This window comes from Pteropus vampyrus, unplaced genomic scaffold (assembly GCF_000151845.1).
Source record: "Pteropus vampyrus isolate Shadow unplaced genomic scaffold, Pvam_2.0 Scaffold148, whole genome shotgun sequence".
In the NCBI taxonomy this organism is placed as follows: Eukaryota; Metazoa; Chordata; class Mammalia; order Chiroptera; family Pteropodidae; genus Pteropus; species Pteropus vampyrus.
This window is the reverse complement of record NW_011888929.1, coordinates 2,540,344-2,556,344: the sequence shown is the minus strand read 5'-3', so window position 1 is coordinate 2,556,344 and position 16,001 is coordinate 2,540,344. Positions and strand designations below refer to the sequence as shown.

Here is a 16,001-nt window from a genome sequence, read left to right as displayed (position 1 = left end):
TCTCCCCAGTATTTCTTCCCCACCTTACTGGCCACTAAATCTCTCCTAACTCCCATATTGACCCTCTCATTTTCTATTCAAAACTTCTAGCAATTATCCCATTGCCTATAACAAACACAACTTCTTAGCTCAGCTCTTTATCCCCACATATGGCTAAAATTACCAAACGATCTTCTACTAATACCTTCAGAAAACCAACTGCCTTATTCTACAAATATATACAGTACTTTCCCCCACCTTGTAGCCTCTGCTCAGGCTCATTTATATGACTGCCACATCCTAGATGTGTGATCCTTCCCTGGCTCAGGTAATGGTTCCTGTGAGTCAAGGTCACCTTAAAGGTACACTCCTCAAGTTGCTCTTCCTTATCCATTCAACAAAACAACACCAAACTGTGCTGCATGTCTAGCACATTTAGTCCACACTTGCATTTATTTATGTGTATATATAATTCCCCAGCAGGATAAAGTATAGTGATAGCAAAGCTGATGTTTTAACCAAGTCTATAACCCTCACTGTAACTGATAATATCTTCATCACCATCAACATTACTATGTGCCAGGTGCTGCTACAAATGCTTTACAAGAATCTTGTGGGGTAGGTACATCAAACTATTTTTCCCATATACAAATGAGAAGACTGGGTCATAGACAGGGGGCCTTCACAGAAATTTAAACACAAGGGGCATGAAATTATATTTGTGAATAGATAAATCTATTACTAATAACTGAGCATTGATACTGTTGCATAAATTAATCCATCAACCCAGAATGCTTTCCCCTTCTTCTCAGCTCAGCAAAACTCTCCCAGGCTTCAAGACCCAACTGAACTATGACCTTTCCAAAAAAAGTCTCCTGCTAACACCTTGGCAAAACGTTAGTTACTCCTTCTATGAACGGCCTTTGATACTTACAATGTGTTTTTATTATAACACTAAGTTTATTTAGATGTTTTCTCAATTAGAATAGATTTCTTAATGGTAGTTTGTTCAATATTTTTAATACTCAGAAACAGTAACTGAAAAGCAAAATGAATGCAATTTACATCTGCTGTATATATGAAATAAATACAAATGGCTTATCTTATTAACGAAATTTGATAATCACACAATTTTTTTCTGCAACATTTAGTGGATGTATCAAATTATAAAGTTTAGTATAGCTAAGTCTAATTCAGAGGGTCTATTCTTTCTTTTATCTTATCCAAATAAAGCATTATTCTTAAGAAATGGGAAACAGACTTACCAGTCTTCTCCTTTCTTCTTCTACCGTGATGAGTAGTCTCGCAAATTCTTTTAGTGACTGAGCTATTTAGAAAATAAATTTTAAAAAGAAGTATTAACCTTTTATCATTGCTAATATCTAAATGCAGAGGAATAAACATCACAATGCAGCTAGTTATAACTTAGTATATATTCTGTGGTTTTATGTTTTTATAAGCACAAAACAGTATATACATTAGGATCTCAATGACTTATAGCTATAGGTCAGAGAATGACTGTACAGAGAATTGAAGTTAAGCATGTGTCAAGTGTAATATTTTTTCTTCAAAGACACCAAGGGAATACAATTTATATACTTAATATATAAAACTTACATATTAATAAATACAAGTATAGTACTAGAATCACTTCTAAACAGGATAATGAAAAATATATTAAATCTATAAGAAGCACAATAAATCCAGTACTCTTACATGTACTTAGTAGCAGCCAGTAACACAAGGTGTTCCACTGACTTCTTCCTAAAAGTTCAACAGTAACAGATTCTTAAAAGACAGATTCTGTATTCCTCCTATAGCCAAGATAATTTAGACCTTTGCTAGTCAGTGTGGTGGAACGGCATTTTGAGAACTTGTTAGAAATATAGTCCCCTCCCCAGAATCTACATGTAACGAGATCTCCAGCTGACCTGTTTCAGATAAAAGTTGAGAAACACTGCTTGATCTGAACCTATGTTGCTGTGGCATGGGAAAAAGATCAAGTACTCAGAAACATTAAAAGCACAAACCAAAAATAACAGGAAGTTACAGTGGCATATTCTTCATGCATAGTCTCAAATAGTGACTGTGAAAGAGAAATTCATTCACATCAATTTTTATATCGTCTACTTAATATAAATTTATTAACTAAAGTTGAAATGTTTTGTTACAATACTAACAAAATAAATAAGATGAATGCAAAATATTTTTACTTAAGCTTTGAACCTTTCCTCCTATGTTTTCTTTTTTAGACTCCCCTTTTCCATTCCTTCATCCATACTAACATTGAAAACATTCTGTGAGACCAGAAGTCTAGTAAGTCTGGCATAAAACATATAATAAAGGTAAGTGAGGAGAACAAATCAAGAGTCACATCAACAGACATTATTAAGAAAGAATGTTTTCAAGAATTTAAAATTCCAATCTAAGATTTTTTCCCCTCTTTTTTTTTCCCCAGAACTGCTAAGCTTACATTAAACTAAGCTGGTTTAAAATGCTATCCCTATGATTACTTCACATTGGGTTTTATTCAGTTGCCAAAACAGAAATTAAAGGATTGCCTGGGAGATTTAGATTAATATAATAAACACATTAATGGCCTCAGAGTAAGAATAATTTTTTAAGAAGTTTTAACTTCTGCAAAAATAATTATCAATACTACAAAACGACCCAGTTTTGACAACAGGAAGTTGAACAGAAAAACATTTTACAAATACAGAGATTTTAACTGGCGTGTGTAATAGCATATTATATTTTTGTATTTTTGATAAAGAAAGTATTCCATCATCATTCTGGAGGCCACCTACTGTCACTGAAGATCTCTGTGGGTGAGCCTGAAGAAAATGTCAACAAAACTTTGGATGATGGAAGGCAATGTAAACATGCCTAAAGAGAAAGAAGCCTAGAGATAAATCAGTTTGGGCTACAGGAATTAGAGGCAGTAGGTACTCCTAAAGGTGAGAACACAAGAGGTATAAATGAAAGAGTAGTTGAAAGTCTGTATAAGAAACACTTTAACCCCAGATTTCTAACTCAATTCCTCCCAAACATTTTAATTAAAAAAAACAAAAAACAAAAAACCCTTTACCTGCATTTTTTTTTTTTTACTTGGAAGCTGTTAGATTACACACAATAACAAAACATGGGACTAAATGAAGAGAAGATATGGAATTTAGAAATAGATGGTCCAATACAGAAAAGAAGCAAATGGATTTCTCAAGACAACACACATATCTATTCCAGGACAATAATTGTGCGAAAGGCCTAGAGAGGATCTTGTCCAGACCGGAGCAATAGGTGAGTGGCTCCAGAAAATGTCCTCGGAGAAAGGAAAATAGAGCTGATCAATACCCTGATGTGTCAGTATAAAGAGAAAATATTTATACTCCTTTTTTAAAAGAAAATTCAAAGGCAATTATTAACTTCTGGGAAAACAATGTTATATACAAGCAACGCAGTCAAAATTAATGAAATAGCTGAGCTGTGAGTAAAATGTACAAAGTCACTGTAATATAAACATTAAAAATTGATTTTGGCAAAATTAAGCTTTTACTATTGAGAGAATAGTGTTAAGAAACATGTAAGATAGTATGAACTCAAGACATAGTGTGACAATAGTATGAAGTAAAAAGATGATATCTAAAACTGAAAAGAAAAATCAAGAAGTAGCAAGATACTCATGAACTTTAAAGAAATGGAAGAAATGGCTAAAAGTTCAAAACGGTCTTTCTGGGAAGTTAAGTGGTAGGGACTGGTAAGATAGGAGATTGCTAGTTTTTGTTAAGTTTAATAAATACCTATAACTTTTTAAATAAAGAATGAAAATAAAACACGCTATTAATGTTCATTTTCCTACTAACCTAAGTTCTACAAGGGTATAGATCACACATTAATTTTCCCAAAGGGTTAAATAAACAGCTAGCACATAGAAGCCTGCCAACATTTGGGGAATAAATGAAAATATTAACTTGATTATAGATTGGCAGGGGTATACTAGAACCTCCCACTTGGTCAACCCAGAAAATAGTCACTGGCTTACCCTAAAAGTATTTACAACCCAGACAGTATTTTACAATTATGACTGTGCGAGTCCACAAGCATCCCTCGGTAGCTACTAATCTAAGAGTAAATTGTGGAGTTTCCTCAAATCAGATTTTGATTACAAGTAAGGAAACTCAGTGCTGTAGAATCTCTGTCCAAAAATTAATAATACTGTTTTCTGCTTTACTTGGTTTTCTGGTCTGTTTTCACTATAAATACTATTTATATTATAGACTCTGGACAATAATAATTGATTATAGTGAGAGTGTTAGAGAAAAATTTTAACATGCAAAAGCAATCACATGTCTGGTTCCTCACAATAAAAACTACTCTTCTTGTAGCAGTTTTCTGAGTCTGGCCCAATTTATCAAGTTTTGTTTCCTTTTTTCCTTTGGTTGATTTTTCAGGGAAATGACTTCAAAAAACTATGATTTTTCTTTTTAAGTATAATCTCGGTTCCATAAAAGTATATGTTTCTTGGTCCAAATGAAGATATTCGTGTTTGTCATTTGTTTTGTAAACAAACAAACAAACAAACAAAACAAAACAAAACAAAACAAAACCAGCCAGGAATGCTAAATATTTCATTAATTAGTGACAGGGGCCTACTAACTTTTTAAACCCATATCTAACATTTTTCCCTAATCTTTTTATTTATAATGACGTCAAAGTATTGCATTAATAGCTTACTAAGCACAAGGTAACACAAAGAAAATAGTAATTAACAATCCTATAAAGCCGATATAAAATAGTTCTAGTTATTATCTTGTAAATTGGGTTTTAGGATTAAGGGCTGAAGGATGGTCAGTCCCTTCCTTGCCTGCTCATGCTCAAAGTCACAGGAACCTCTGACACAAGTCAGACAGAGATCCAAACTGCCTAGTGTATCCCAAATGAAAAGCCAGTATTAGAATATTTGGCACAGGGGACCCACAAGTGCCATAAAGAGAGCATGAAAACTGGAGAAAGTCTATTCTCCAGCAGACCTTGGGCAGAAAATGTATACAAAACGACTCCACCAGCACCCATCACAGTGCCTCATATGAAACAGCTATTGATTTTGTGACTGCTTGAACCATTTCTTCTAAGACCTTACCTAAGCAAAATCAGAAAATATTTACTACATGTAAATTTCTAATACCTAAAAACTTTTTTATAAGCAAGTTATTTGTGACATTACATATTTTATTTAGCAATATTTACATAAATGACCATCTCATTATCTGATTTAGGAGGTCCAGGCTAACTTCAAATACCAGAGCTCATCCTGCAATTACAGATTTTGACCATACCTAGGTGGTATTTATTACAGGAGGTTGATTTAGTGAGAACAATATTCCAAAAACAATACCTAATACACAGTAGGCTTTCAACAGACAACCATTAAATGAATTAATGAGTTTAACAATACATTCCCACAGCCTATTTGCTCTATGAGCAGAAACATACCAACTCTTATTTTAGGCTTCATAAAATATTATGAAAAAAAAAAAATAGCCAGATACTTTGGGAAACTATGTTAGCTATCCACATTCTTGCCACCTGCCTGAAACTTTCCTGGCTGTGTTCACCACTAATAATCTTTCCTCTTCCTGACCATCTGGACCATGAGATTACTGGAGAGCAACCAAAATATAGTTTCATATATAAATCTTAACTTTCCAACAAATTGTTGAAGTGCTATGGGCTTCCTTTTCATCTCCATGATGTGATATTGGAAAAACACTTTTGGAACAAAAGAAATCAATTATTTAGGTGCATTTATGACAGGCCCTGAGAGTACAAACATTTACAAGATACGGCTGGATTATACCTAGAGAGTGAGAAGTATGATAATAGCTTCTATATCATAAATTCTGAAACATTCCTGAACTGTCTAAAATACCTATTTCCTAACAATCTTTTCAGCAGGCTTAAATACACTCTACCATTTTTGACTGCGGAAAACCTATTTAGTGTCTGGAAGTAGGAATGAGAGAGAAGAAAGACAATTACTCCATGTCCATTGGTGAAATAACTCCACTACCTGAAATATTAAGCATTATACTATTAAATGTTTCAACAATTGATCAGCTTGGGCTTTACAGATTTTACAACTAGAAGGAAAATTGAGAAAGCAGGTCTCTCTTGTATTCAGCCAAGCCTTTCTTCAAATCTAAATGGCAAAATACATACTCAAACAAAAGTGTAGATCACAAATTCATGACATTTACAATTCTGTCAACAATACGTTTTTTTCACTTTATTAGAATGAGCAAATCACTTATGACATTCAGGTATGCTGATGAATAGAGGAGAACTGGGTTAGCGGTAGGGTTTAGACTTGGTTAAATCTCAAGGAAAACATGAAAACCTATAAAAGTCGGACTAAACTAATGCAAAATCATATTTTTATAAGTCCAGATGATGGCCCAACAGTCACTTTAGTTTTCTATTTGAGTGTGAGATGTAGGCTCTGTCAAGCTTTCTTAAAATCTTTTTCGCACTGACTTTTCATCAAGAGTAGGAGAAAGGCAATAAAATAAACCATCAACACTTAAATGAAGGTATGAAGTAGAGCAGGCGAATCTGTTGTATCTTTCCAGATTTGGCCATATTGAGAAAAATAAGAATAGAATCCACATACATAGCCAAGTAACACCCAGCACTACACTACAAAGCATGTAACGACCTAACAGGAGTCACCATCAGTAGTTCATGCCTGGAACCCCCATTCAGAAAGTTTTAATTTGAACATTTAAAAGATCAAAGGTATCATACTGCCTGAAGTATACAGGGAAAGTTTTAGTTCAGGAACAGTTTAACCCATAAAGCAAGAAGCATGATCAGCTTGTGATATGTCTGAATAATAAATACTATGTCTGCTAAACAGACAGAATGATATAAAAACTGACACCAATTCTCCCACCAGATATTGTATCTTTGGTAAAAATTAACACCCCCACTGATGGTCTGTCCACTAGGTCTGCAATACTGGCATTATTTGCAACCACAGACTCTAGTTATTATTTTCTGGGAACCGCAACATCAAATAAGATTTTTCCACTCCATTTGTGGCTTTAAGCTCCATGGATGCCTAGTTGTAAAAGCCAATAAATTGCTTCTTAAACCAACTGAAAAAAAAGTGACAGGGCACTGTTGAACGCTGGCAGATCACTGCAGTACACCCTACTACGGAAAGGTGCTCATCTTTCTAACACTTCTCAGTGTTAGAATCCAGGAATCCAGGGTCTCAGGAAAAACACATGGAAATCTACTTACCTTTGAGGCAACTAAACCAGATTCTCCACAATGTTCTCCTGGTGGTTAGATTTATTTTTAATTGTCAAAAATAAATCAAAAGGAGAGATTAATCTTGAAAACAAGTCCCTGAAAACATGCATTTAAATTCTTCTTTTATATGCTACCAATGCATCCTTGTGTGGCTTTGCACTGCATTCAGGTGAATTATGTTTCAGCAATTATGAGATGTGCCAAGTTGGAAAAGTGTATTAGATATCATTTTAGTAATAAAAAGTTACTTGATATTATAGTATAGTTTCCTAATTGAGCATTAAAGAATTAGTGCACAGCCTACAAATGAAAAGTCATAAAATTAACTTTTATCAAGTGAACCAAGTACTCTGTATAGAGTTGGGAACCGCCTCATTTCTTCGTCACTTGTCTAATACCATCAACTGTGCCATATCTGGCCTGTCTGGTACTCAGATGCCAATCAGACTCTGAAGAGAATTTCTTTCTGCTTTCTCTTGTTCCTGTTTATACTCTAACCATATGACCCAGACCCTTTGCAGGGGTTATGACCAGTAATCCAGTTTCTTTTTTAATTCCCATCTCCTATGTCAATTGCCTCCCTCCATACCTGGGTTATGACATTCCATGGGACCTCAGGCCCTAACCTGTGTTATACTTTAATCTGGTTTATCAATCCAGGTCCCAGCATTGCTCAATGCTGCACATGTGGGCTGAGACTCAGAACTTGTGGTCAAATTATCAATCTATCACTCTTGTCTAACTGAATACTCAGTCTGGTTTCTATCCTTACTGGTATAACAACTGGACCCAAAAGAAGACACCTTCTGTAAGCCAGGAACTTCACCTGTAAAAGACAGCTCCTACTGCTGCTGCAGATTAGTTAGGATTCCCTATTAAAACTGAGAATTATGACTCCAAGATGAAAGTCACAATGGATGCACATAAATAATTCCAGACTATATATCAAACGGTGTTTCCTTGAAACTGCCAAAGTACAAGGTATTTCAAGAGTTCTAGTACACTCACACACACACACACACACACACACAGAGGGCTTATGTTATATAATATATACATATATAATTTACATAAATCCAAATTTTGATAAATACATACAAATATAGAAAGACAGTCTTTGAATTTCACACAATTTCAAAACTTGATTCCAGCTGGTCTCTCCCCAGACTTCATCACACCATTGCATTACTTCAAGTGAAATTCATCTGAATTTCAGCAAAGATCTTTTACTATGAGATTTCACGTTAAAGCAATAAGAATTTTGCATTTGACAGGTTGTCACATATATTTACTTTGTTTTCTTTCCAATCATACGTGTTATAAAATAAAGAACCACGCTATTCTGATGCTGCCTTATTTTAGCGTTTTTGTGTTGCTCTAGTGGTGTTTGATCTGTTTCCCAAAGCCAAAACAACCCACAATTTAGAAACCATTTTCCCAGCGTGCAGACCTCTCGCACATTGGAGCGCCTCTACTAAGAGGTAGAGATGTTACCTATACTATCTCATTTAATGTCCACACAATGATAGGAGGTGCTAAAGTGGGTATTATCCACATTGTGCGGGTGAGCAAAGGAGGACCAATCAGTGGGAGAGGCTTGCCCCATGATCTCCCAGCTAATAAGTGGAGAAGCAGGTATTTAATTTTGATTGTTTGATATCAGAGTCTATTGTCTTCCAGCAAACCAGTATCGCCAAAGCAGGGTCGGTAGGGGTGGGGGGAGGGGGGACGGCGGAGAGACAGAAACAGGAGAATAGTGCCAACTTACAACCCTACTGCATTACAGAAAAGAACAGGCCTATCGTCTTTAAAGGCAACCAGTGGCATAGCTGTTTGTGCTCCAAGGGCAATCAGGCGCCAAGTATCCTGCCTTAAAAGGAACAGTCAGTAATTTGTTGCTGACAAACAACCACTTACACCAAGTAGGCCTCCCCCCACCTCATTTTTACTACCATCGAGAACTGACCTCCCGGCACTCCTTCACATTCCACAAAGATTGAAGCACCCCATTCATACTCCTCCTCTGCACCCAATCCTCCTGCCACCACCCTATGAAACGTCAACATCCGCTTCTAGATCCAATATCCAGCTTCTCTTTTCCACAACCTCCAATGACCTTCTCCCTCTGCAATTCACACACCCACAAGGACACTGAGAGTTCAAGCTATCTAACCCCGTGCCTTTTGCTTTCTGGCAATCCTTTCATTCAACTCTAGTTTACTCCTAATCTTATTTCCCACAGTGGCTATCTAAAAAGAATTTTCTCCTTTCTCAAGAACCCAGCCCCAAACTTCCCCTCACGGATACCAGATGGCCTAGCCTTCTGCGTCTCTGAGAGAAGTTCAAGACCCAATGACCAACACTATCTTTATTCATTCCCTTCAACTTGCTTGTTTCAGAAAAGGGGCCCTCTTCCTCTCAAAAACTAACAACTCACCGTGAAGCTTCTAATCTCACCCTTCTAGCTACATTTTTCTCTTTCCTTCTCTCATTTCCATTGTTACTTTCTCTCCACGCCAGCTATTTCTCCTTGCCCTAGGTCTGCACACTTCAGTGTCCTCCTAATCTCAAGGACAAGCAGGAAGACACAGGGTCGGAGGGAAAAGGTTTATTCAATACATGCACCAGCACTTGCATGCACCAACAGCTTGTTAACCCTCATACTACCCCACAAGGCAATCACAAATAAAACACCGAAATCTTCCCTCACCATTTTCCTATTTTTTAAATAATGAAACTGAAACGCAAAGGTTAAATAAGATGCAGCACGGTCACAGAGCTAATGACTTGCAGAGCTAAACTCTGAACCCAAATTAGCTCACCTGAAATTTATATACTTTCCTACTACTCTAGGCACATTCCCAGAGCCTCAACTCACTATTCTAAATTTAACAAATCCAATTACCTCCTGGGAATTTCTATGAGGGATTTTATCTGCATCTGGAAACTTAACATGTGTCATATCTTAACTTACAATTCTGATCCACCTCCAAGTACTCTGGCCACATGTAAACACGTAAATGGGTTCATAACCCACGCCCCCAGCAATTCAAGTGATGGATTAATCCTCAATCCTTCCTTCCATACAGCCACTCATCAAATGCTACTGACCCTTTTCCTCTGCCCTTCTGTATCCATGTAAAGATATCGCTTCATCTCTGTTGTTTTAATACAGTAGCCTAGTTACTGGTTTCCCAGCTTCTATGACTCAACTCATTGTATGTACTTACGGTCAGAATAAAATTCCTAAAAGGCACCTTTGATTATGTCACTATCCCACTCGAAAGCCTTGAATTGGTAGATAAAATCCAAACTCCACACCGCAAGTAATTTGGGGCTCCCGTGATGTGGCCAGAAGTACCTTTCCAAGTATCTTAGCCTGAGATGTTACTATTTCTAATCACTAACTTAGCACTTTGAAACTACTAGACATTACTAGAGTTTCTCGTTTACACATCTTTCCTTTACCTACACTTCCTAAGCTATATCTTATCTAACCATTAGGACCCAGCATGAATAACCTCCTCGATTTGAGCATCTTCTAACATCCCCAGCCGGGAATCCCTTCTCCAGCTTTGGTGCTCTCACAGCATTGTTGTTCTTACTATATCTAGAACACCCAGCACATTCTCCTCAGTATAACCGTGAGTGTATCATAAAGCTATATTTTTTACTCCTTATATTTTATTAGCCTAATAAGAATGCAAGAAGATTTTATTCATGTCTGAATATACTAAATTATCCATAAGGTTCTTTGCACTCAGAAGATATTATTAGTAGAGAATTCTAGAGAATCCAAAGTCTATATCAGCATGAATTAAACCACACCGTGTGAGTTTAATTTGAAAAGCTGATTTTTTTCACCCCTGGGAAATTAGCACAGTATCTACACTGGCCCATGAACACCATCTCTCATTCTCAGGGTACATGTCAATTTATTCTCCATAAACCAAAACGTTTTTTCAAGCTGTGAAGGACAATGTGTCAATAAATGACCAGGTTTCCCTACAAACAGGTGGCTTCTACAGCTTTAGCGGCTCCAAGTTCAATGAAACACTGGGCATCAGGAATCTGGTGATCAAAAAAGCACACTTCTGGAGCAGACTTTTTCCCTATGTTAGTAACCTCCCCAGCTGTGCCTCCCTCGGTAGAAACCACAACTATATTGTTCAGAGTAGTGGTTTCCCACAGGCTGCATCAGACACCAAGAATCTCCATAAAACTAAAGGCTCCTACAATGTCAACCCAGAGGATTTCACCTTAGTTCAGGGCTTGGGTGGGGTCCAGGAATCAAAATGTTAAGGTTCCCTAGTGTTGATTCTGATACTAGGCAGGTTTGGCAACTACTGACTTGGGAGTGGGAAGGGATGCATGCTTTGCGCAAGAAATTAAGAATTCAAACTGCGTTTAAATAAGAAACAGTATGTATTTTAACAAAATCTGTAAAGATCACCTCTACTTCCCTGCTTGAAGCTAATCTGTACTTTCAATGGCAAAAGAAGTACTCTTGGCCCTTGTGGTTATGGAGGAAGCAAGACATTATCTCTGAGTCCCAAGAATCAAGCATGACCCAAAAGATCTTCTCTCCAAAGCCCTCTGAATTGTGACTCCACAACTATCTTGAATTCTGACAGAGAAATTACTCAGAATTAGCTTTTTTCCCACTGGCACATATTCCTAGATAACAATCCAAGGCAAGCTTTTCTTTTTTAGGCCTATTATTCAACTCTTGTTTCTTTTCAACTTTTTCTGTATTCTGTTCCTCCCATCCACCCCCATGTCTCTCTTCATTCCTCATACGCTCATCCTTGCCTTTTGCCAATGAGTTTCCCATCAATCTCTGGGTGCCCATGTCCTGCCACCTGACTCATTACAGACAGTCTCCAGGACAATTGCTTTTCTGGTCCAAACACTTTATATCAAAATTGAAACTGTATTTTTATTATTTCATTCACACTTAGAAATGTTTTCTTGGTTCATAAAAGATTTGGTGATGAAGGCAATCTTTGACTCATTCTGAACTGGCAAAGACTCCTATGCTATAATTCGTCACATATATTGATGCCAGAATAAACCTCCTAAAGGGCAACTTCAATCAAAAGCCTCGAGTGTCTCCTGGGAGCATGCAAAATAAACTTTAGATTATATGGCAAAGCCTTTTATAATTATTCTCTGGCTCTCAATCCCTGTACTCCAACTAAGAGGATATTAAATCTTAGTTTTCTTCAGTACTGCACATATCAAGACAATGAATGTTCAAGCACGTAGTTAGAGTAAATACGCCCAAGCAAGGGAAGAAGTCTAATGGTCTAGAGAAGAAGAATGCAGTGGTCAAATACAGAATTGGAGAAATGCTTCAACATTCTAAATGCTCCAGAAAAAAATCCAGTGCAGTTACAGCCAGCAGGCTTAAGAAGTATTAACTACCTTTATGGCTTCTGTATCAAATGGTTTCAAGCCAGAAATAGAGTCAGTTCACATGGTAATGTAAATGACTGATTACACAGAAAATGAAGGATAAAACAAGGTTCAGTTTATAAGCAGTTAGCAGTAATACCACTGTCTTAAAATTAGATACCTGTACATAAAAAATACGAAAGAAAAATTTAAAAGAGTCTCCCTTCTTTTTGTATCTAAACACTTATCACAATCTAAATTAACATATAATGAACTTATGTTTTCAACATCAAACTCCTTTGACAAATACAAACACATTGGGGTGTTTTTTTTGTTTTTTCCTATTTTACACACTAATGAGTCTTCAGTAGCCAAAAGTAGCTGACAAATCCCAGCTACTTGATAAAGTTTTACTGAATAAATGAGCAGATAAACTCAAAGTTCATAACCTAGAAACCTGGTGATCAAAGTTCTAACACTGGTGTGATTTATCTGTATCTAAAGCAAAATGACAGTTAGCTTCCATGTTCTCCAAGGTCTCTTTCTACTCTTAAGATACTCAGCTTAGCATTCTAAGAAACCACGACAACATTTCTGAGTCAGAAGTAGTACTTTCTGATAATTTAAGATAACAAAACAAAAAACAATAGCCTGAGCAACTCTTCAAGTACATGATGAAGGAATGATAATTATCCTAAAAGAAATGCAGTTCCCAGACACAAAGATACAAACTATTCTACACCAAGAAAGTAATCATGATCCAATACCATCTGAAAAGGTGTTTTCAAAGCAGATGCAAGCTTTATATTATATTCAACATGGGTGGATAAACTAGAATTTACCAACAGAAGTACAAACTATGCACCTAACACCACGCAGGCCACCACTTACCTTGTTGGTGCCTGATGTTTACCAACAGGCAATAAAACACTTCTGTTATTACATCAAAAATTATGATAAAATTCTCATCAGGAGTGTGTCATAGTTCAGGCTTGAAATTACAACCCAGCCATAAGATTTCAATTTTAGTAAGACTACTCTATTCATACATAAAAGAGATGTAGTCTAACTGTGGTTCTGTGGGTCAATACGAGTTCAATAAAAAAAAACAAACACGGGTTACATTATAAAGTCAGGCTACCTGTGCCCCATTTTCTTACGCACAAATCCAAAGAAACAGCCAAGTAAAACATTTTTTAAGAAAAACTCATCTGGGGCGGGGGGGCCTTCTTAAATCTTCCATGAGACAGTCAGGTTAACCTTTTTAAAATGTGAACACAACACCATTTCTCCAATTAACGTGCTGCAATGGCTTCTCACTCAGTGCCTGTAGGTTAAAACTTCACATCCCTAACAGAGCCTATTAGGTCTCGTCTACAAGCCCATAAACTTCGCACATGCCATCTTCCCCTTGACCTTCTCCTTTCCTCCTCAAGGCCTCCGTTCATCCCCTCCCTAGATCTGGAATGTTCTCCCTTCTTCCCTTTCACGAACCACTTCTCCATGCCTGATTTAAATACCCCTTCCTCTGAGTGGCCTTCCCTCATCTAGACCTGGCCTATCTTGAATATGTTCTCTTAGCAGAAAAAACTTTGCTTTTGCAGCCTTCAACACAACTGTGATTTAACTGAAAGTGGTGGGTTAATGTTAGTTACCCAATGAAAATGTAAATATAAATCACTTAAGCCATTGATGGTACCTTAGACCTGGTTGGTACTGAAGTACCTGTAGAATAAATAAGTTTTAACAACAGGAAATACAGGCATAGACAGCTTTAAAAAGAGTGGAAGAAGGCTAACAAAAGCAAGTTCCTGACTCTAATCTCTGGTCCTTCTGCTTGTTAAAATAACCAGGTTACGCCCAAGATGGAGACACTCCTGCTAAACCCCAAATCAGCAAACCAAAACTTAAGTTTCTATGCTGGCTCTCCCAAAAAAGGCAGGCCTAGGTCAATCTATCACCTCTTGCTTGCTCAGCACAAGTTACCTAACCCGCTCCAGAACCTGCCTTTGCTCTACGTGAGGACAGTATCCTTGCTTTAACCAATCAACTAACATCCAGTATAACTTCCTTGTCCCTGCTCACTTTGGTAGAAAAATCTCTTGCCTTGTCCAGCTCTTCAGCACTGCTATCTGTTAGATTAGAGGCTGTCCAATTAAGGAATCGCTGAATAAACCCAGTAAGATTTTTAAACTTATTCAGTTAAATTTTGTTAACACTTTAGCCTACTGCTCTTTTAGAAGAGCAAAAGACTATCGTATTAGTCTTCAAAAAGTCACAGCTGCCTCACTGCATCATCCTTTCAACAGCAGGTCTTCCGTTGAGTTAGGCAATTCAACTTTTTCATCTGTGAAAGACCACAAAAACACCAGGTGTACTGATTTTGTGGATATCAATAAATTGTAGAGTAGGCAAATTCACAAATGCAGAATTTGTGAATAATGAGGATCATTGTATTTTCCTGCATTCCAAGTTATTCTGGATCACGGCATTTATTTCACTATCTAATCATTTTGTTGAGATTTTTGAGCCATCATAAGTCACTAACCATTGATAAAAGTTCTCCTTCATTCCCTATCCACTCACCTTGAAATAAGCCTTCTTTAGTTTACATTATTCTAAAAGAAGAATATTGCTACCATCTTATCCTTCCATCTGTACACTCTGTAAGGGCAAAGGCTTTACCTACTCTTTGTACCACCAGGTCCTCAGGGATTGGCACAGTGCTTGTCACCTAACAGGTAGTCAATTAAAACTGAATAAATTAAAAGACAGAAAAATCTTTAGCTCCGGTTTGAAATATTTACAAATATTAAGAAGTCTATTCTAAATGATTCTCAACTACATGAAAAGTTATCTACACGTGTGTATGTGTCTGAATGTTTGTATGTAATTATATAAATTTCCCTCTCAAAATTTAGTTTATTGCTGTATTGAAAAGAATTATGCTAGACATATCCAAATACATACATATTTTATTTTATGTTTTAACATATGATCCCAATTCTATTTATGTAACTTAAGGTGATTTGTTTCTACATAAAAGTTTACTAGATTTTGCAGGGGGACTATTTGTGTAACAGATATTTACTAAGCTTCTGCTACAATAAAGCTCTAAAGTACTATGCAGAAATAAAAATATGAGTAAAACTGTCTAACCTCAAAAAGCATAAAATTTGCTGGAGAAGATAAGAGACTGCACTCTCTGTGAAAAAGATCGAACTACTTTTTTTTCTGGCACAACAAATTGCAAAAGAAATAAAGTGGTTTCAGGAAATTATTGTATATTAATAAATTAAGACAATTTTTTT

At 36.5% G+C, this 16,001-nt stretch overlaps 1 protein-coding gene across 2 annotated transcripts in view; it reads right to left on the bottom strand.

Annotated features, from left to right (window-relative positions):
- ARHGAP42 (Rho GTPase activating protein 42) overlaps positions 1 to 16,001 on the bottom strand; it is a 241,876-nt gene that overhangs the window by 153,716 nt on the left and 72,159 nt on the right. For both annotated transcript variants that reach the window (XM_011369414.2, XM_023536120.1), the window contains exon 3: positions 1,245 to 1,306. In XM_011369414.2, the coding sequence (XP_011367716.1) occupies positions 1,245 to 1,306 (62 nt within the window). The remainder of the gene's footprint in view (positions 1 to 1,244; positions 1,307 to 16,001) is intronic.